A 23,116-nucleotide genomic window follows, 5' to 3' on the forward strand; every position below is an offset into this window, starting at 1 on the left:
TGCGATTCATCTGGCTGTGTGCACTAGGGCTGAAGAAACTGTAGAAGGAGGTACAGGATACCTCTTTCTGTAATGGATTAAAAATGCTTAAACTGGTGTATAACTATTACCCTGTCTGAACTGGCCATAAGTCTGGGGCCAGTCTGGAGCATTGTGCTCCAGAACTCGCCATGGATTGGCTATGATAGTGGTACACACATCAGCCCCCACCCCTCCCCAGTGCAATAGCACAACACTGTTCACATAGGCTAGTTGGGCTGACATTTCATCAGCACAGCTGGCTGGTCCCATGTGTTTGGAGTTGCAGCCACTGTTTCAGTACCTACAGCAACTCCTTGGACAAGCTGCCTGTTACACCCCCAATTGCATGGCTGTGGTTTCAGATCACATGACTGGGAACTCTGGAAATCCCAGCCATGTAATTTGGGGGGGGCCCCCTTCACCCTCTCTTCTCATTGGTTGCAAAGGCAAATCCAATCTCAGGAGATACAGTGATGCACTGGACTGCTTGTTCATGTAGCTCCTCCAGCTACTGAAGCAGCAGCCATGGTTCCAGGGACAATATAAAATCGAAGGCTTTCATGGCCAGCATCCATAGTTTTTTGGGCTATGTGGCCATGTTCTAGCAGAGTTTCTTTCTGACGTTTTGCCAGCATCTTTGCCAGCAAGATGCCAGCCACAGATGCTGGTGAAACGTCAGTTCCAGGGTCAGGCCATCCCTTTCCCTGCACTGGCCTGACTCAGGCCGGACTCAGCTGTTTGCATACCATATAACCCCACACTAAGCATAGTATTTTGGAGAAACTCTGGAGTTTGCTACAGCTTTTGCCAACTCCAGGGAAGAGTCGGGTTAACTGAGAAGACTTTTGGTATTTCACTGGAAGTTGCTGTGCAACATGTGATCAGGCAGCACTGGCACCAGAGCTGAAACAGGATTTTTCACACTTGTAGACAGGGCCCATGTGTATGCTTGTACATACTAACTACTGGAATTTGATCAGTGAGGGCTTATTATGGAATCAGCCTTCATCACTTGTAGAATCTTAGCCAGGGTGGGATCAAGGTTCCACAAATTAATTATCTTCCTCTTGTAATCTTTATGGGTTTTCCTATGATTTTTCCCATCTTTTTCTCACCACAAACAACATCCAGGAAAATGTGGAAGAATTGCACAGTGTCTTGGGACCAGTGGCATCCCTGCACCTGGTGTCACCCGATGCAGGGGGTGGGTCTTCCAAGATGCAGGGCTTCTGGGCAACCCCTGCTCCCTGTGCTGCCTCATGCCACCCCATCATTTTTGTGATGAGGAAAAAGACAGGATGGTGCATGTAGGGGAGAGAGCATGTGAATGACACATGCAGTGATGGGGGCATGTGGGTCAGTGCATGGGGACAATGAGTGATCAAGGGGAGAGCCTAACTGGCTAGCACATGGATGGGTTGCACCACTGCAACCCCCTTCCCAATGATGCCACTGCTTGGGAGTGCTAACTGTAGGAGCCCTCTCCTAGTTCCACTGATCAGCTGCTATTCCCTATAATCTGACAGACAAGAGTCTAACACTACAATGTTAAATATATCCACCTGAAAGTCAACCCTAATGAATTCAATAGGACTTGTTCTTGAGTAGAAAAAATATTGGATTGCACTATGGAGATTTTCACACTGGCTGTGTTTTCCCAATCTGGGCATGGGCTGAAACAGGTCTTATCATACAGCTCCATGCTTAGATTATTACCATCCCATACTTCTGTCCTTAGCTAAAAACGCTTCTTTTCCATTCTTAGCAAAGTGATGGGAGATGTTCCGATTGGGTTTGGGATGGTAACGATCCGGGCATGGAGCTTGTGATAACACATGTTCCCAGCACGGTCTCAGATTGGGGAAAAAAGCAGTTCAATAATCTCCCATGTTTATTCTGAAGTCCATTCCCAGTTTCTTGAAAAATACGTTTAGGATTATAGTTTCTGCCTTAGAGGAGAGATAGGGAAGGAGAATTAATCTCTGATCACACATCAGCAAAGTCAAGGTGGGAACAAAGAGCATTATTGTATCATGGTGGAATTATTTTTGCTCTCTAGGATGCAAAGTTCAGTGGGAACAGTGGGGAATGGAGAAGCGTAAGGAAAAGTTGAGTTTCACTGTAGAAAAATTTCAGGTGAGATAGAAGAAGGTAAACTTGTTCAGAGGAAGAATCCTCCAGGAATTGGTGGGCAAGAGCTTCCATCACTGCCAGCCACCACAACAAATGGTAGAGCTCAAAGTACACTAAGGGTGGGCAACTGTAGAAGATGAGGGGGACTTTCACAGGCTGCACTTTGCCCACCCATGCAGTATATAAAAAGCGGTACTTGAAATGAGTCATCTATGGTGATAATGAGAGATCAGCAATGTTCCTTTGCAAAAAAAAATAACATAATAACCATCAAGGCAATTACATTTTCAGTGTCATGAGTAATGGTTTTATACATTAGCCATTGCTGATGGGCTAGTGAGGAGGAGAGAGTTGCCACATAACTTAACTATACAGTGCAAGGTTGACCAGTAGATCTATCATCACTGGGGTAACCAAGCCACCCTAGATTCTACCATCACTCCTCCGGCAGCTGCTCTGAGTTGACTGGAGTTCTGCCAGTGCCCAACTAGGGCCCAGCACAGGCAGAGCTCCCATTCAGAGCAACTGTAGGAGGAGAAAGGGTAAAATCCAGAGTGCATTCTACACCCTTGCAGTGCCAGATCCACCAGCTTCCCCACCCCAATGTGGCTAGAGGATTTTGTTTTGGCTTTGTTTTACTGTGAAACAAGGCCTAGCACAGGGTCTTGTCTACATTACTTCTTAGAGTATAATAGTCCACCGCAGACAAGAGCAATGTAATAACCCTGCTATTCTAGGAAGTGTGGATGGAAGCCACAGGTCAAACTTCTGGAAGTGACTCAAGCAATATGCCATTCAAGGAACTGTGGCTGGGGGCTGCTTGCCATGCTTCTTGAAGTAGCTAAAGCATCATATTACTCCAATTTAACCTGAACCTGTGCATGTGCACATGCCACTGACTTGAACTGAACTCAGAAAGTTACTTTTTAAAGGTAGTTAATGGGCCATTACAGTGTTGCAAATTTAATTTGTCATTATTCATTACAGTGTTTGAATTGGTAATTTGTTGCTCCTATTGCAGTTGTTGTTGTTATTTTAAGAACCCTAGGGTTAATAAGTTGTTGCTGTTCTGTGCTTTCAAGTTGTTTCTAACCTATGGTGACCCTAAGGCAAATGTATCATGTTTTTTTGGCATGATGTGTTCAGCAGGGTTTTGCCTTTGCCTTCCTCTGAGGATGAGAGAGTGTGACTCACCCAAGGTCACACTGTGAGTTTCCATGGCTGCGTAGAGGACTCTGATCTCCAGACTTTTAGTCCAACATCCAAAACATTACACTACACTGGCTCTTGAGGGTTAACAAGAAAATGTCATAAAACCTGGGAAGTTCAACTTAAAATGCGTCTAAAATGTCTTTTTAAAGTAATCTTTTTTTAAAAAACCCCATTTCTTTAAAAAGTATTCTTATTTATGTTACTTTTGAAATCTAACTTGTTTCCAAAAAGTTACAAGAAGTAACTATGCTTCTTGTAACTAACTACATCTGAGTTTTACTTTTTCAAAAGGTTTTGGAATTTTTTGTATTCTCCTTTCAATAATATCCATCTCATTTAAATTGCAGTTGATCCATATTTTAAATAAAATGGGTACCATCTATAGTACTGGGACTGTGTGCAAGTCATCTGACCCTTTCACCTGTTTACCACTGGAACCAGGTACAGTAATACTAAGCATCTCTTGTAGTTCTTTACGTACAGACTACAACTACTGAAACAATTAATTTTAAAAGGGATGTTGTTTTTTATGCTTACAGATCACTTTTCAGTAAAGCCACCTGGGAGCTCATGTAACTGGCCAGAATACTCCAGGCTGCTCCCAAAGTTTTCTGGCCTTGGAGCTACCCTGAATTTTCCTGTTACCTCTGCACTCACAATGAATGAATGAATCTTTATTTATATACCGCTATTCCAATGATCACAGCGGTTTACAATCAGTTAAAATACGAAAACAGCAAAATCCAATAAAAGAAATCCCCCCACATTAAACAATAAAATACACAATGATGCTGAGTAGACCCATATATATGTCCCCACTGCTGTTGCTGGTGCAAGTCACTTCCTATCAGGTCACAAGGTGCCCAGCATCTGGGTGCCTTGCTGTGACCTCAGAGGGATTGACTTTGAAGTCACAGTGAGGACCTATTTGTAGACAGCTGCCTGGCATCACTACTGAGTGCTCCAGGTTTACCTGCAAAATTTGGAGCAAAAGTTAAGCTTTTAAAATCCAGTTTAAGGGAAGCATAGGGTGGATTTGGTGTGGAACTGGTTTCACATAGTGAAGACAGTCCACACTCGAATTGGGGATTTGGCCCTGCATTGTAAAGTCACGTCACTGTGAGGACAAGTGAGACCATTTTATTTAGTCCATGCAGAAAAGCATTCAAATCTTTTAGTCCAAATCTCAAGCTTCTATCTTCTAACCTCAAGTTCAGTTTCAAGTCCTTGCAAATACTTTCAAGTCAAGTCTTCTGTATGGGAGCCAACTTTTAACAGAAAAAATTGGTTGGCTGCATTTCTCAAATGGAACAGCAAGTCAGTTATGCAATGAGCTTGAGGAAGAGGTTGTGGTCTCTTGGCAGCCTGTCTCTGCTGCACATTAGAGAAGTTTTCTAAAAATTTTCAAAATCTTTGGAAGGTTCCTTCCACTATAAGCCTGTTGTCTAATACATTTGCTGTTCCCTTCTGATAAATGTGTCCTGGACCATGGGGGCAGCTCTTGCCTGCTGCTTGAATGTCTCATGTAAAATCTCAAGTAAGTCAGTGTGTCATTTTTGCCAAGTCAAGTCACTGAAGTGACTTGAGTCTGACTTAAGTCCGAGCCAATTAACTCAAGTCTACATCATTGATTCTAGTATATCTACTTGGCTGAAATGTGTGGTTATAAGAGAGATAATTAATCACACATTGTTGAGATCACAGTTGCTTTAGACTGTGAATTGTACAGCAGGAATGGGAATCATGCAGCCCCCTCCAGATGCTGTAGGACTCCCAAGTCCCAGCACCTCTAAACTAGCCTAGCCAATGGTGAAGAAAGCTGAGAATTCTATTCCTTTGAGCTGAATGTGGTAAAAGGGATTGTCTAAAAGCTCCATCACTGATCTGACTTAGCAGACCACTGCAGGTGATTTAAATAATATAATCATTAGTGGGTTAAATGTTGGACTATGATTCTGGGAGACTAGGGTTCAAATCTCCGCTCAGCTGTGAAACTCACAGGATGCCCTTGGGCAAGTCACAGTCTCTTGGTCGCAGGGGAAGACAATGTCAAATCCCCTCTGAACAAATCTTGATAAGAAAACCTTGTGACAGAGTCACCTTATGGTCCTCACAAGTCAGAAATGACTGGCAGACATATAACAGCAACAGCTAAAATATTAAACTAGAGATTTGTATAGCTGAGATTTTATCACACTACAGCAAAATTCTGGTTCTAAATGTGTATAAACCTGATTTCATGGCAACAGGCTTGGATGATATAATGGCAAAGAGCACTGACTACTCAGAGAGATTATGGGCTTGGCAAGGCTGGAGAGCTGATGTGGGCAAGAGAATGAGGCCTTTGTATGAGGGTTATGTCGAACTGAACAATGAGGCTGCAAGAACTAATGGTAAGTTCCAATAATATCAATGGCTTTAGGCTGCAGCTTTTCTTTTTTACTCTCTGTCAACATTTTTGCAATTATGTCTATTAGTTTTTGTGGTATGTCTGCTTGACAATCCAAATACTGCTAAATAAAAATATTCCATCAGTAAATTTAGTCATATCTAGACTATGGTCATCAATCTCCAATCAAAATTATCAAATGAGTGATGCTGGATACACTGTTAACCATCTAATATTGACAGCTAGATATTTTACAAATGTCCTTCAGACCCATGATGACCAGTGGGTCTCTCTTACCTGAAGCTGTACTGGGAATGGAAGTATAGCAGAAGGCCTGAAATGATGATGCATCTCATTGGCATTTGTTAATGGTTATCAAACATCATTTTGTTTTTCACAGGTTGTTCACTGTTATATATATAATGCTTTCAGAACAGAATATTGCTCCTCCTATTCTGTAAAGTGTTCTTAAAATATATCAGCTTAATCAGTGGCATCACTAGGGTTGGCATTGCCTGGTGCGGTAATTTATAGTGTCACCCCCGACATTGAGCTCCTCCCATACCACACCATACAGAATCCTTAGTAATGCTTTTTGTACTAATATTATTCATAAATTGTAATTCCCATATATTATGAATGTAATGGCAATAGTTGTGACATAAGCAACTAACAAAAATAAAATTATATCTTTAAATTGCATTGTCATATGCACAGCCTAAATGTATTTACATGGACATAATTGCATGCGGTTAAAAGTTAAAAATTGGTACGATGTGATGCTTTTAAAGAAAAATTTAAAAGTTTTTTTATTCTCCTTTTTCTTCTCACTGAGCCTTGTCCCACTCACACTACCATTTCTTCCGCTCCAGTGCTTTAAAGGGATGCAGGCAAATACCATAGCCTGTTTCTGCCAAATGGCAGATATTTGGGGACCTGGGGTGCAACCCCTCCTTAGAGTGTCATCTGGTGAGGCTCTTACCCCACACAAACCCTCAGCGACGCCCCTGCAAACAATTTTGTAGGACAATACTTATTATGCTTGGCTTTCACTGACTTTTATATTGAAAACAAGAATTTGTAATTTATGTCCCATTCCCATCCCACCTTTAAGATTATAATATCTCAGAGGAAGGTTGGTGGGTCTTCTCTGATAAACACTAGACAAGCCTTCCAAACATGGGATTCTCTAGCTAGGTTGGAATATAATTCCCATCATGTGTCAGTTAGAGTTCCTATATCTGAAGGAACCTAGACTGAGAAAGGCAGATCTACAATTACATCATATATTACAAATTTTAGCACCATTCTTGTTATTGTTATTGTTGTTGTTATTTATTATTTATTTATATCATCTTTCCACAAGTTTGGGACTCAAAGCAGCATACAGTAACTTAAAAAACACATAGTTAAAAATTCAAAAAGTACAAAGATTTAAAAGAGATTAAGCAATAAAAAATTAAAAGACACACCATTAAATACACACACGTAAACCTAATCACCTAATCATCAAATGCCAGTCAAAAACTTGTCTGAAAAAAAATGTAGTGAGATTTCCAGTTTGACTTCTCTGGAAAAGAAGTGCCAGAGCTGGGGTCAGCCACGTAAAAGACCCCCTCCTATGTTTCCACCAAATGTACCTGTGAGGGTGGTGAGACAGAAAGAAGGGCCTCTGCAGCATGTTCATAAAGAAAAATATGGTCCTTCAAATAACCTTGACCTGAGTCATAATGAACTTTATAGTCAAAATCAGCACTTTGAATGATGTCTAGCAGCCAGTGGAGCTGTTGCTACAAGGCAGCTGACTCCCTGTAGCCACCCCCAATTAGCAATCTGGCTGCAGCTCTTTGGACCAATTGGTTTCCAGACACTCTCCAAAGGCAGCCCACATAGAGCACATTACAGTAATCCAACTGGGATGTAACTAAGGAATGTGTTGCTATGGCCAGATCTGACTTCACAAGGATTGGGCGCAGCTGGTACACAAGCTTTAACTGTGCAAATGCACTCCTGGCCACCACTGAAACCTAAGCTTCCAGACTCAGGTTTGAATCCAGGCACACCACAAGTTGTGGATTTGTGACTTCAGAGAAGTATAACATCATCCATCATACACTCAGTCGCTATTCTCTGATGTACCTTTCAACTGATAGGAGCTCCTCTGTCGTGTCTGGATTAAGTTTCAATTTGTTTACTTTCGTCCAGTCCATTACAAGCATTGGTTTAGGGCCAAAACAGCTTCCTTGTCTTATGATGGAAAGGAGTAATAGAGAAGGTGATCATCTGCTTACTGATGGCACTGAACCCCCAAATTCTAGACAACCTCTTCCAGTGGTTTCATGTATACCATGGAGGACAGAACCAAACCTTGAGGGACCCCACAGACCAATGATCAAGGGGTTGGACAGGAGTCCTCAGCCCCACCTTCTGGGTCCACCTCTCCAGGAAGGAACAGAACCACTGTAAAACAGTGGCCCCAAGTCAGAATGCTCTGGTCAATGGTATAGAAAGTCACCAAGAAGCAGAACCAACAGGAACACACTCCCCTTGTCTAATTCTTGTCCACCAAGGTGACCAAGGCTGTCTTTGTCCCATAACCATGTGCGAAATCAGATTGAAATGGGTCAGAATAATCCACTTCATCTGGAAACCCCTGGAGCTGGGAGGCCACCACACACTCCAGAACCATGCCTAAAAATGAAATGTTAGAGACTGGTTGATAATTGTCAAGCATGGTAGCATCCAGGGAGGGCGGCGGCTGCAGCAATTCCTCTTCTTCATGTTTGTATAACAGCCTCCTTCAGGCAAGCTGGAACTCTGCCTTGTTTTAGTGAGGCATTAACCACTCCCTCTACTGCCTCAGCCAGTCCTCTTCTTGCTTTTTAAATAAGCCATGAAGGGCAAAGATTTAACACACCTGGGGTGGCTCTCATCTCTTCAACAATACACCAGTATTACATGTGCACCATTTCACCTTGAGCTGCACAAATTCAAAAGTATCCATTGTCACTGGACAAGCAGAGATCAAAGTTATATCCACCGGATTTATATAATTTATCGTATCCAAGTCAGATAATTGCATTTCTCCTCAATCCCATGATATAATTTTTACGATAATATGACTGTCTCCATGACTGTTTTTCAGGTTATGCTGACTATGGAGATTACTGGAGGGGAGATTATGAAGTAGATTCCCCTGATGTGTATCGATACCAGCGTGCACAGCTGATTACTGATGTGGAAAACACGTTTCAACAAGTAACATTTGGCTTAAATGGCATTCTATTCAAACCTGACCAGTTCTTAAACTGTTGTGTTGTGGGTGAATGGAGAACTGCATGGGCAAACGGGGTACCATATTATTACTTATGCAAGAATGGGAAAAGAACAGCCACCACCATACCAGGAGATATGTCAGCAAAAAGCCCCAAGAGTACTCTGACAAAAAGGGTGCACTTTTTTGCTTTACTGCATATGGACCTGATTCAAGACATCAGTTTGAGTGTTTGAATAGATCCTGCCAGGGCCTTATGTTGTTCTGATGGCCCATCCCCAGTCATGGCTCATCTTCTTCTATGGTTCACACTAGGAATTTACAAAAAGAAATAAAACCCAATGATGGTCAAGGTGGGATGCACGGTATCAAACACAATTACCCATGAATTCCAAAAACACTTTGCAACCACACATAACACATTTTATAGACACAAAAATTAAAGGTAAGCTTGAAGCATCTTTAAAATAAGTAAATTTGTAATCCCTCAATCAAGACAAGTATCAGACTCATTTCGACCAACAATTGTCTTTCCCATTGCAGTAGGAATATCACTGCAATCACAATTTCTCCTGTATAGACATAAGAGGAATAACACCTAATCTCAACCTAAGATGGGAAATATGGAAAAATAATACAGTTTGTAACATTAGTAACACCATTATAAAATGCACTGTCTATGCCCTTCTGTTTTAATATGGTGATATGTGGAAGAGAACTTTCTTTTATAACTGCCTTCTCCAAACTGGGCCCATGAAAAGGGGAGATGTTCTCCCAGCCCCCCAGATGTGTCCCTCTCCAGCAGAGAACTACGAAAAGGGGGTCTCTTTCACACTAGACAGTTACAACAGTTTTCATCCCACTTTAATTGCTGTGGTTTCTTCTACAGTATCCTGGGATCTGTAGTCAGGGAGGCACTAGAGTTATCTGGCAGAGATTTCTACATAAATCATGAAACTCCAGATCCCAGGATTCCATAGACAGTTCAAGTGGGATCAAAGTATTATCATTATCTACTGAAAAGACCAGCAGAGAAAACTGCTTTGGTGTCAATTAAAACATTTTAATGTCCCTGTGGACATAGTAGTGGCTTTGGCTGCTGCCACACTATAGGAATAAAGCAGTTTGACACCACTTTAATTGCCATGACTCAGTGCTAAAGAATTTGGGGGTTTGTAGTTTTGTGAGCTATTTAGCTTTCCCTGTCAGAGAGCTTTGTGCCCCACCAAAGAGGTGACACCAGTACTACATGTGCACCATTTCACCATGAGTCATTTACCATGTTACCATGATCAGTATACTGTCACATGTTCAGTATATTTACTGGTCATTGACTGAAATAAATAAATGTATGCATGTATGCATATGTTCTATACAACCTACTTTCCCTAAAGTTGTTGCAAGGAGGGATAGGGAAAAGTTTGACATGATTTCAAGCTGACTAGGGTGGAAATACTAATGAAAACCTTGCATTTCCCAGTGAGACAAATTAAATGGAATTATTCTGGTTGTTGCTGTTTTCCAGATAAAACCCTTGTATGAGCAGCTGCATGCTTATGTGAGGCACAATCTACAGAAGGTCTACGGCTCAAAGCACATTGACCCCAAAGGATGTCTTCCTGCTCATTTACTTGGTATGAAAATGCAACATTACAAGCCATGTCTGTTATGTGTCACAAAGGCAGACAATGCTGGTCTAGAAGGCTACATGTAACAGGCAATATCTTGCTATTTTCTTCCCACTTCTCTGAGTATGATGGAAGCGCTGGCTGAGTTTTGCTTCCTCTGAAGGAGTGACTAAAAGATTTAACTTTGATTAGTGAAAATTATTTGCAAATATACAAATAGAAAAGTGAATGGTAGTGTGACCTTCCCCACGTTGTTGGGCTACAACTCCATCATCTCTGGCTATTGTTGAACTTGATGGGATCATGGCAGTTGAAATCTAACACCATTCAATGGGCCTAAGTCCCCTTCTCCCTTGAATTATAGTGGTAGTTTCTAATGTTTGATCTTCAATTTGCATCGAATCCTGATACAGGGTATATGACCATCATTCCCACTAGAAACCGCTTCTGATCCTCACTGAATCGATTCCAATTGAAATAAAGCGGGGCTAACATAAAAATCCAGGGTTTAAAAAATTGTAGTTTTTTTGGTGCTTCTTTTCAAAAGATTCAATTCTGATCCATGTCCAATAAGTGGGAACGCCAGATCAGAATCGATTCTTTTTCTGAGGGAGGGTGTTTACCATCCCTCCCCAGAGATGCCCCAGTGGTGCTTTTTTCCTTTTTTTTTTTTTTTTTTTTGTTTTGTTTTAATAAACTTCATCGAAAAATTGATAGAATGGTAAAGCAACAATTTGCAAAGTGATTGCTTTAGCAATATATTGCTTCGTTGATAAAAGTTTAATTTTATTTTTAAAGGGGGGGCTTCTGTCCATCTCCTCCTTCTCTCACCCCCCTCCCGACCTTGCCTCCATCCTCCTCCTCCTCCTCTCCATTCCATTCCCCGGCCTTCCAGTGGAATAATTCCCTGCCTTCCAGGGGTCTGGATGGGCCCTGCCATGTCTGGATCACATGATATAGGCATGGCAGGGGTCTGGATGGGATCCCTGGGGGGTCCCTCCCCTGCCATGCCTGGATCATGCAATGCAGGCATGGCAGGGTTCTGAACAGGAACCCTGGGGGGTACCCCTTCCCTCTGACATGCCTGGATTGAACAATCCAGGCATGGCAGGGGTCTGCCCCTCGCCTCTGATGACCTGCCCTTCATTTCAGCCCCCCTCATCTGCACAGGCTTGTAAGTCCAGACTGCTGCTTACATCACAATGGTTAACTTGTCTTTTGCAGCGTGGCAGCTAGTGGGAATGACAACCAGGCCACAAAAAATAACCTATTTCATAGGGGGTAAGAAAAAAAAAACCTTTTCATAGTGAGAACAAGGGACATCTTTGAATTGAATTCCAAAACGCAGCGAGAATGAATCAGGATTTGATTCAACTAACAAGTGGGAATGACCCTCAAATGTTTGTAGTTTCATCACCCAGGGTGGCATTAGTAAAGGGTTGGAGAAGTTGAGAACATCTGGAAGACCACTGGTCTCACCCACTATGAAGTAAGGATATAGAAGAAGAGACATACACATTCTTGCCATGTTAATGATTTGATATCTTGTACAAGGTCTTCAAAAAGGGGCACACTGCTCTGCTGTGTCTGTCCAGCCTCATATTCACAACCCATTCTGACCTTATTCCCAAACCTGACATTTCTTCATATACATGGTTCACATCTGTCTCCTCTCCTCAACGGTGGTAAGAAGTATTATCACCTTCCAAATTTCTGTAGTTTGTACTATTCAAAACACTCAAGAGAGAGCTCCATTTATTTCCTAATAATTATTAGCCTCAGTTGAAGACACACCAACACCAATTCCAAGCCATAAGGTAGTGTTCTACTTGGCAAAACGAATGGCAGGCGTTGCTATCATGACATGGAGCAAGACAAAACAAGATGATAGCTACAGGGCTACCCCGGGTTACGAAATTAATTCGTTCCGCGGCGCCATTCGTAACCCGAAAAGCATTCGCAAGCCGAAGCCCCATAGGCGCTAATAGCGAAAGCCGCGATTTGGTGCGAAAAAGCGCCGAAAAGCACCAAAATTTTTTTCGTAACCCGAAATAACCTTCGTAACCCGGAACAGTTTTTTTAAATGGATTTTTTTCGTAACCCGGAAATTTCGTAACGCGGCGCATTCGTATCCCGGGGTACCACTGTATTCATTGCCTAATTTCTGTCTCATGTCATATTCCCTTTTCTGTGCACAAGGAGAAGAATTTTGCCACATTAATGCTTTTCTAAATCACATGAATCATTTTAAACAGTGCAGTTGGGGTGTATGATATGGAAACAATGTAGATAAGTGTCCTTTTCAAGATAAGGCCTTAGTTGTATCTGGCTGGAATCAGTAATTTCCACTTTATGCTCTGTTCTTGTTTAGGAGAAATAATGACCTTTGCTTCTTGGTACCTACCTGTTTATATATTAAAGTTTCCATAGCAGGGAAATTGCAAGGTAACAAGTTGCAGAGAAATACAAGAAGATGTCTTTTTTGAGTAAGCAAAGTACCCAATTATTTTTAATCAAATGTTGTAACGTTTCATAGATAAAAACCAGGATACACATGACCAACATCTGGCCAAATATCAGAATGTGGTCAAGATGGCAAAACTTATTTATGAGGAAGAATGCACAAACATGGAGAGGATGCAGCAGTTTGCTTTTGCCCAAGCCTACTGGGAAGGAGAGGACACTGTCTCCTTTTCCTTCCCCCTATTGCGTTAATTGAGAGCAAACTACTTTTTCACTTTGAACTTGGTGTGCAGCAACTGAAATAAGCTGAGGACAAAGGGGAAATGTGGAAGAAGAGAGAGAGAAGCTGAATCATTTTAAATGCAGCTGAAAAAGTAGGACGAGAGAGGATTAATCAGGTCTCTCTATGTTGTCAAATCAGGACATGTAGGATATGTTTTTAATACTTAGCATGCAATTATACTGTTGTTGTTGCATGCCTTCAAGTCATTTTCAACCTATGGTACCCCTAAGGCAAACCTAGCATGGGATTTTCTTGGCAAAGTTTCTTCAGAGGGTTTTTTTAATTTTCCTTCATCTGACTGAGTGTGACTTGCCCAAGGTTACCCAGCAGGTTTCCATGGTCAAGCAGGGATTCAAACACTGGTCTCCAGAGTCCAACACTCAGACCATCAAACAACACTGGCTCCTGTAAAACTATAGCCAGTGTTTTTTTCTGAAATGTCAGATGGGGCAAATTTATCAAGATGTTTCAGTACACTTTGCTGTAGTTCACAATGGTTTTTTTTATTTTTAAATATCCAGCCACAATCTTTGGCATTTGAAAACAGCAGCTATTACTCATTTTGTGTTTACTGGAAATTATTCTTTTTCTGTTGAAGGCGATATGTGGGGAAGATTTTGGACAAATTTATACCCATTGATGATTCCCTATCCAGCTAAACCAAATATTGATGTATCCTCTGCAATGGTGGAAAAGGTAGGCCATGTACATGGGTTCCAACTGTTCATGTGCTAGCAGAATTTGGTTTTTGGCTTTTAACATGATATTATATCAGGTATTTGAATTCTGAAAGGCAGTTCTTGATAGCATCATCATTTTATTAGTGCTTGATAGTCCTCTGTCTAGTGTAGGTGTATAAACAAAGTAGTGTTGCTTATGAAGCACCTATGCACAACAGGGAGGTATCAGTTGGTTTTCAGAAGTACAACAAAATGCTGGCTCTCTACTTAGGGTGACAGTGGAAAATTAAATAGAGGATTGGAATGGAATAGTATATATGATGCTGCAAAATTTTGTTACAGGTCTCACGTATATTTTATCATTCATTCTTCACATTTCGAGACCAGCCAATAACTGAATTTCTCTGTGTAGTATACAAGGAGAATTTGTACACTTCCATCTAGGGCTCTGTAGGGTTGGCTTGGAGTCATCTTGGTCCATATTTCTACTCTCCCAATTTCCTCCTTTCCCTCTTTACATGACTTTGCAGGACTTATCAGTTCATGCCTGCTGCCCGTGTCAATTTTATCCAGAATCCCATTTTCTTATATTCTTATATACACATAGATTTAATTTAATGGCTTATTTCTACAAATGCCATGGATATGAACTAACTTTATAATCTGAATTAAATACAGAGATCTAAATCGAATTACTAGTCCAAATTAGAATTCGTCAAAGTATTTCAGTAAGTGCTGATTGGTTCTACTGTAGCAAGGCTAGCAACTGGAGTAAAAACTTAGCCTCTTTGAGTCCCTATGTTGAGAGAAAGGCAGGATAGGCATGTGCAAGTATGTGTGTGTGTGCAGTTAAAGATGCTGCACAAACAGCTAAGGCCTCATAATTCAGTTATTTTAAAGACTGCCAGTTAACAGTGAAATCTTTTTCAGAACTGGAATGTAACAACAATGTTTAAGGCTGCTGAGAATTTTTTTGTCTCAGTTGGACTCTATGAAATGACTGAAGGCTTCTGGAAGAATTCCATGCTGTTAGAACCAAATGATGGCAGAAAAGTTGTTTGTCATCCCACAGCTTGGGATTTGGGGAAATATGACTACAGGTACTGAAAACTCAAAAGATTTTTCTTTCTTTTCTGATTCCTGTGAAACATGTGCTTGCATGCTCCACATAAAAGAAAACACAGACACTTGTGGCCTGGAATCTCTTCTCCACTGCAGCCATGCACCTATCCCACAGGATCCCAGAACTAAACATATCCAGCTTTAAAACTGGGAATTAAAATCTGAAACCACTTTAATTGTATTGGCTCCATCCAACAGAATCCCCGGAGTTGTAAATGCCATGAAGAACTTGTAGCGTAGTGAGGTTTTTCCTCCTTCCTGTTTTGTTTTGTTTTTTAATTAGCGTTACCATGTTATGGTGCAAAAGGGCAATTTCACTGATGCACTATAGCACTGTAAGAAAAAAAACTTGAAAAAAAGGAAAGAGAAGAAAAAAAGATCAATGTTTGTTCTGATATGTCTTGAAATTAAAAAGAAATCCACTTAGAGTGGGAATAAAATATTGCAGCTGGTATAAAATTTGCCAGAAAATAGTTCAGGACAACAGGAAGGTTGTTTAGATTTTTTTAAAAAGAGAATTTCAACAATAAATACATCGTTATGGTATATTTGCTTCATCGGGAAGAGCCCAATAATAATTTGCTGGGTTTTTGTTGCATCCAAAAAATTTTGGCCACTTCATTCTGCCAATTTAATCACAGTAGTACATCCACTGTTAACTTCCTGCATCTTCTCATGCCACCTGTTCAACTTATAAGCAGAAGATATTGTAAGGAAAGCAGGCTTGGACACAGAGGAGAAGGTGTGAAAATAGGGAAGGCATATCAGTGATCTGAGATATGCTGATGACACGGTAATACTAGCAGAAAACCTCACAAGCTTTGAACAACTACTAAGGGAGATCAAAGAAGAAAGTGCAAAGGCAGGTTTACTGTTGAATATAAAGAAAACAAAAATAATTGACTATGGAAAAATTACATAAATTCAAACTAGACAATGTGGAAATACAAACAGTAAAACAGTTCTCATATCTGGGATCAAATATTGATAGAAATGGGGACTGCAGCCAGAAAATCGGAAGAAAGAACCAGAAAAAATCCTAAAATGCAAAGATATACAACTCAGCACAAAAGTTAGAATCATACAAGCCATTGTATTCCCCATTACAATGTATGGATATGAGAGCTGGACAAAAAGCTGGAGATTCATAAAGAAGATAGGAAGAAAACCAATTCCTTTGACATGTGGTGCTGGAGAAGAGTGCTGAGGATGGCTCACAACAAAAGGGTCCTAGAGCAGACCATGCCAGAAATCTCCCTGGAAGCCAGGATGACAAAACTTAAGCTGGCATACTTTGGACACATCATGAGAAGACATGAAACACTCGAAAAAACAATAATGCTGGGAAAGGTGGAGGGAAGTAGAAAGAGAGGAAGGCTGCATGCTAGATGGATGTACTCTATTAAAGAGATAATGAGTATGGGTTTTTCAGGAGTTGGGCAGAGCAATAGAAGACGGGGGTCTTGGAGATGTCTCATCAGCAGAGTCGCCTTGGGTCGAGATCAATGCAAAGGCAGTTAACAACAATAACACAATGTACTGGGGTGGGGGGGCTGCCCTTGAGGACTCAGAAGCTGCAGCTACTGAAATATTCAATAGCTAGGCTGCACAAACTACATGATAGCCATTTTAAAGGAAATACATTGGCTACTAAAATGCTTCTGGTCTGAATTCAAGTGCTGGTATTGACATTTAAAATCCTAATGTGCATAGGATATTGTTACTTGAAGGAGTGCCTCTTCCCATATATACTTCCCTATGGTTTGAGCAGCCTTCTTTGTGTCCTATCAGTCAGGGCAATATATTCTGGGAGGACCTGAAAGAGGGCCTTCTCTGCTGTGGCACCATAGCACTCCCCTTGAAGACCCAATTGACACCCAACAAAAAGCTACAAAGAGGTATATTGAAGAGTAACAGATTTATTGTTGCATAAACCTTCATGATGACAGTCCATTTTGTCAGAGGATGAAATACTACCTTGAGTTTTGAAGTCTGCACTATATTTGTCTGTAGGATCAAGATGTGCACAAAAGTGACTATGGATGACTTCCTCACAGCACATCATGAGATGGGCCACATTGAATATGATATGGCCTATTCCCATCTTCCTCTTTTGCTCAAAGGGGGTGCCAATGAAGGGTTCCATGAAGCTGTAGGAGAGATCATGTCACTTTCTGCAGCTACTCCAAAGCACCTGAAAACCCTTGGCCTTCTGGAGCCTACCTTTCAAGAAGATAGTGGTAAGATGGCATTGGGAGTTGTTGTCAGTTCTGGTGGTACAAGATTTCATAACTATTGTTAATTTATCAAAATTGTATTGGAAAGAATTTTCCTTTATCTCTCCCCCCCCCCCCCCCAATCTCCTTGGCTGCATCTGCAATGCAGAAATAACCTTCTTCTCAGAAAAGGAAAAGGGTGCTCAACTTGAGGATAATGGAGCAGAGGACAGAATAAGGGAATTTCAGCACAGAATAAGTAAAGAGATAGTACAGGAATATCTGGTTAATCTAAACGAATATAAATCTCCAGAACCAGATGAACTACATCCAAGGGTATTAAAAGAACTGGCAAATGTAATATCGGAGCCATTGGCAATAATCTTTGAAAACTCCTGGAAAACAGGAGAGATCCCAGCAGACTGGCGGAGGGCAAACGTTGTCCCCATCTTCAAAAAGGGGAAAAAAGAGGATCCTAACAATTATCGTCCAGTTAGTCTGACATCTATACCACGAAAGGTTCTGAGCAGATCATTAAACAAAGAGTCTGTGAACATCTAGAAGGCAATGCCATAATCACAAAAAGTCAACATGGGTTTCAGAGAAACAAGTCATGCCAGACAAATCTGATCTCTTTCTTTGATAAAATTACCAGTTTGGTAGATGAAGGGAATGCTGTGGATATAGTATATCTTGATTTCAGTAAGGCCTTTGACAAGGTTTCCCATGGCAGTCTTGCAAACAAGCTTGTAAAATGTGGACTAGACAAGGTAACTATTACATGGATTTGTAACTGGTTGACCGGCCGAACCCAAAGGGTGCTCAACAATGGCTCCTTTTCATCCTGGAGAGAAGTGACCAGTGGGGTCCCACAAGGCTCTGTCCTGGGCCCAGTGCTATTCAACATCTTTACCAATGACTTGGATGACAGAATTGGGGGTATACTTATCAAATGACACCAAATTAGGAGGAGTAGCTAATACCCCAGAGGACAAGATCAAAATTCAAAATGACCTTAATAGATTAGAAAGCTGGGCCAAAGCTAACAAAATGAAATTCAAAACGGAGAAATGTAAGGTACTGCACTTAGGGCAGAAAAATGAAATGCACAGATATAGGATGGGGGACACCTGGCTGAATGAGACTACATGTGAAAGGGATCTGGGAGTCCAAGTAGGCCACAAGTTGAATATGAGTCAACAGTGTGATGCGGCAGCAAACAAGGCCAATGCGATTTTTGGCTGCATCAATAGAAGTATAGTGTCTAGATCAGGGGTAGGCAACCTTTTTGAGCCGGGGGCCAGGTTGCTGTCCCTCAGGCGACTGGAGGGCCGAAACTGGGGGGTGGAGCTTCGACCCTCCGGGGCGAGGCCACGTGCCAGGGGTGGAGCTTCCACCCTCCGGGGCGGGGCTGTGTGCTGGGGGTGGAGCTTCCCCGCAGAGGCCCTCTGCCGCCCTGGGAGCCCTCCTGCAGGGCCCCAGAGATGGCAGCGGGCCCTGCAGAGGCCCCCAGCCGCCCTGGGAGCCCGCCTGGAGGGACCCAGAGACGGCAGCGGGCCCCGCAGAGGCCCCCTGCTGCCCTGGGAGCCCTCCTGCAGGGCCCCAGAGACGGCAGCGGGCCCCTGCCGCCCTGGGAGCCTGCCTGGAGGGCCCCAGAGACAGCAGCGGGCCCCCCAGAGGCCGCCCGCCGGCCTGGGAGCCCTCCTGCAGGGCCCCAGGGATGGCAGCAGGCCCCACAGAGGCCCCCTGCTACCGTGGGAGCCCGCCTGGAGGGTCCCAGAGACGGCAGCGGGCCTCTGGAGGGCCCCAGAGGCCGCTATGGGCGCTGCCATTTTTTCGCCCAAAATGGCGGGGGAAGGTCGTGTGAGACTTGGCCGCCATTTTGCCGCCCAAAATGGCGGCGCCCATAGCGGCGAAAAGCTGCGACGGGCGGCAGCGGCGGCGGCAACAGCAGCTGGGGGCGGTAGCCAGGCCTTCGCGGGCCACATCCGGCCCGCGGGCCGGAGGTTGCCGACCCTTGGTCTAGATCAAGAGAAGTAATGGTGACACTCTATTCTGCTTTGGTCAGGCCCCACCTGGAATACTGTATCCAGTTCTGGTCACCACAGTTTTAAAAGGATGTTGAGAAACTGAAGCGTGCCCAAAGGAGGGGAACTAAAATGGTGAAGGAAGGGTCTGGAAACTATGCCTTATGAGGAACAACTTAGGGAGCTGGGGATGTTTAGCCTGGAGAAATGAAGGTTAAGAGGTGATATGATAGCCCTGTTTAAATATTTGAAGGGATGTCATATTGAGGAGGCAGCAAGCTTGTTTTCTGCTGCTCCAGAGACTAGGACACGGAACAACGGATGCAAGCTGCAGGAAAAGAGATTCCACCTCAACATTAGGAGGAACTTCCTGACAGTAAGGGCTTTTTGACAGTGGAACCAACTCCCTCAGAGTGTAGTGGAGTCTCCTTCCCTGGAGGTCTTTAAACAGAGGCTGGATGGCAATCTGTCGGGGATGCTTTGATTTAGATTTCCTGCATGGCAGGGGGTTGGATTGGATGGCCCTTGTGGTCTCTTCCAGCTTTATGATTCTATGATTCTATGATGTAAGGCTGGAGCAAATGGGCACAAAAACGTGGGTTGATCCTGGATTTTCTGAAAACAAATTGAAACCTCAATGTCTGCACTGCCTGCTCCCAAGGTGGGCTGAATACCCATGGGCTGTCTGTCCTATGTAGTGTCAAGCCACTCTATGGTTATTTTTTTGTTGCTTCCCCACCATACATGTGCACCATCACACAAACACACCGCCTTCAGCCTCCAATGTCCTCCCTCTTCCTGCCCAGATGCCATCCCAATGGATGCCCACCTGTATGCATTGGTGTGTCTAGTGATACATTGGCAAAGCACAATCATGGAGGCCCAGCATACATGCCCCCTCCACCCGATGCCCCCTATTGGATTGCCTGGTTTGTATGTTGTCGTTAAATCCATTGCATTATTGGCAAACATGTTTTTGCTTTGCCACAGTCTCGTGATGGCACCAGGCTTTTTATATTCCAGTGTGATTGTATGCATTTTCCTCCTTCAATCGGAGTATCCTAGCTTCCTTTTACTCCAGTTTTTAATCCCAGACCACGGCTTCCTTTCACTTTCCAGCTAGTTTTGCCATGTACATTGTCTAAACACCAATCTTCAAAGCTGTTAGAAGCTGCTTTATTTGGCCAGTGTGGACTACTCCAGAGAAGGCTAAATATATCACAAAACTACAATTCCCAAAAATCCATAGCATTAAGCCATGGCAGTTAAAGTGGTGTTAAACTGGATTATTTCTGCAGTGCGGATGCAGCCCTAGAGGAAGATATGTTTAGGAAGGATTATGAATCATGTAAGTTTTATAATGATGTTGGTTAGTCTATAGCATGGAAGTAACATGTTAAAAATAAAAAAAAATAAAAACTTTATAATTAACTTTCAACATTTTAATAAGAATTATATAAAATTTATAATGCATCAGAGAATACTTGCTTTGTATTGCAAAAATGTTAATGGGGGACTTGGTTGGGAGGTTGGACATTTTTAGTGACTTTTGCAAGGTGAAAAATATGAAATTGAGAGTGACATGTTAATAATGTATGCAAAGGGATCTTGTACTACCTTTGAGATTAACTACTGTAAGATCCCTTTGCATACTGATATTCCAGACTAGCATGGATATGTCTTTGAATGTTAATAATGGGTTATGTTACTCATAAAAAATTAGCAGTCAGTGAGAATATAGTGGAGTTTTTTTTTTGTTTTTTTGTTTTTTTGTTTTTATTACAGTTCCAGTCACTGGATTAAGGATGCTATTTTTATAATAAAATAGTTGGATTTCTGTAAATTATAGATGCTCTCTTTTTGCCTTATTTTAATATTTTCCTGTATACTATCTGAAGAAATTTACATATTGACTCTCTTTTTGTCTTATTTTTCATGTTTTCAAGTAAAATAAAATTCATTATATTAATTGTTGTCAGGAAGGCTTTTATTCAGGGTGTGTGTACTAGTGTTTTTTTTTACTTTTTGTATGTTTTATGCATTTTTATACTGTTTTAATAAGATGATTTTAATTGTTTTTTAAAAATTTCATTCTAAAACCTTTACGTGCAGTTTTCATACAATGCTTTCAGCCAGTTTTGCTTTACACTTCAGAAACAGATATCAATTTCCTGCTCAAACAAGCCCTCACTATTGTTGGAACAATGCCTTTCACTTACATGCTAGAGAAATGGCGGTGGATGGTGTTTTCTGGGCAGATCCCAAAGGACCAGTGGATAAGAAAATGGTGGGAGATGAAGTAAGTAAAGGAAATGGTTTGAAGGACCTGAAGAATTTCTGGGATATAAAAATATATATTTTAGATGTATGTTTTTAAAAAGTCATGTGACTATACTTTAAGACCACCTATGTTAGCTAACTCCCTAATTTTACAAACTGTTTCATTTCTGTTATAAAAGCAAAAGCGTAGATGAACCTATCTTCTAAGTATCTCTGCCAAAGGCACACATCTCTTTGCTTTACAGAGGTGACTCACATGTATGCATAATAACAAACGCTATTATGAAGCACTGTTTGCTTGCCTGTTTTTTTATTCCAGTCTTCAGTGCATCAAAAAGCCAGGTGTTGGGAAGAATTTTTCTGCTGAATTCGAAATTGGGAAGGGTGCATACCAGCAGTTAGCAAGACCAAAAGGACAGTATACATCCAAGGCAAAGTGGCCAGGCCAGATGTAATTCTTATTTCCTCATCTGTTACACAAAACACAGCCCAGCACTTACCCAGGAGTAAACTACTGTGCAACAGTCTCCTGAGTGGCATCTCAGAGGTCACTTACATGCAACAGTTTCCCAGGCTGTAAACCAGAGTTTAGTCCCATGTAAATGGGATCCTGTTGCAAAACTCATCACTGATATAAGAGAAAAGGAGGTTTACAGCCACATCTGGCCCAGAGGGGTTGAGGTTCCTCCTCTCTGATCAGACCTTTAAAAAAGGTAAAGGTTTCCTCTTTGACAAGGTTGTGAAGTTGTGTCTTACTCTAGGGGGCAGTGCTCATCTCCTTTACTAAGCCAAAGAGCCAGCATTGTCAAAGACAACTTTGTGATCATGTGGCCAGCATGATTGCACAGTATGCTGTAACCTTCCCACCAAAGTGATACCTATTTATCTACTTTCATTTTTACATGCTTTCCAACTGCTAGATTGGCAGAAGTTGGGACTAATAACAAGAGCTCACTTTGTCATGTGGCACTTGGGCCTTGACCTGCTGACCAGCCAATCTTGCAATTATCAGAGTTGGTGTTTCAACTGCTAGGCCATCACATCACTTGTGTGATGAAATGAAAGGTTTGCTTGATCAAACCTTGCTTCCCTCAGAAATGATAAACTCTTGATATTTCTCTTCTCTACAGGCGAGATACAGTTGGTGTTGTGGAACCATTGCCACATGATGAGACATACTGTGATCCTGCAGCTCTCTTCCATGTAGCCAATGACTACTCTTTTATAAGGTAGGCTGAACTATGTGGCAGGCAAGAATCTTTGCAGTTTGAGACTTATTCTGCACAAAATTTGTATGTGGTTATTTTCGCACATAAAATAGGCTTTTCTGCCATGAAACAGAATTTTGTGAAGTTGGAGGCTCTCATGGCCAGTATCCATAGTTTGTT

At 42.0% G+C, this 23,116-nt stretch overlaps 1 protein-coding gene across 1 annotated transcript in view; it reads left to right on the forward strand.

Annotated features, from left to right (window-relative positions):
- ACE2 (angiotensin converting enzyme 2) overlaps positions 1-23,116 on the forward strand; it is a 55,357-nt gene that overhangs the window by 13,900 nt on the left and 18,341 nt on the right. Inside the window, exons 4-12 of the mRNA XM_042456845.1 lie at positions 3,714-3,807; positions 5,616-5,759; positions 8,901-9,013; positions 10,555-10,663; positions 14,002-14,099; positions 15,014-15,183; positions 17,219-17,445; positions 21,603-21,747; positions 22,859-22,957. Coding sequence (XP_042312779.1) covers positions 3,714-3,807; positions 5,616-5,759; positions 8,901-9,013; positions 10,555-10,663; positions 14,002-14,099; positions 15,014-15,183; positions 17,219-17,445; positions 21,603-21,747; positions 22,859-22,957 — 1,199 coding nt within the window. The remainder of the gene's footprint in view (positions 1-3,713; positions 3,808-5,615; positions 5,760-8,900; positions 9,014-10,554; positions 10,664-14,001; positions 14,100-15,013; positions 15,184-17,218; positions 17,446-21,602; positions 21,748-22,858; positions 22,958-23,116) is intronic.

This window comes from Sceloporus undulatus, chromosome 3 (genome assembly GCF_019175285.1).
Source record: "Sceloporus undulatus isolate JIND9_A2432 ecotype Alabama chromosome 3, SceUnd_v1.1, whole genome shotgun sequence".
Classification (NCBI taxonomy): Eukaryota; Metazoa; Chordata; class Lepidosauria; order Squamata; family Phrynosomatidae; genus Sceloporus; species Sceloporus undulatus.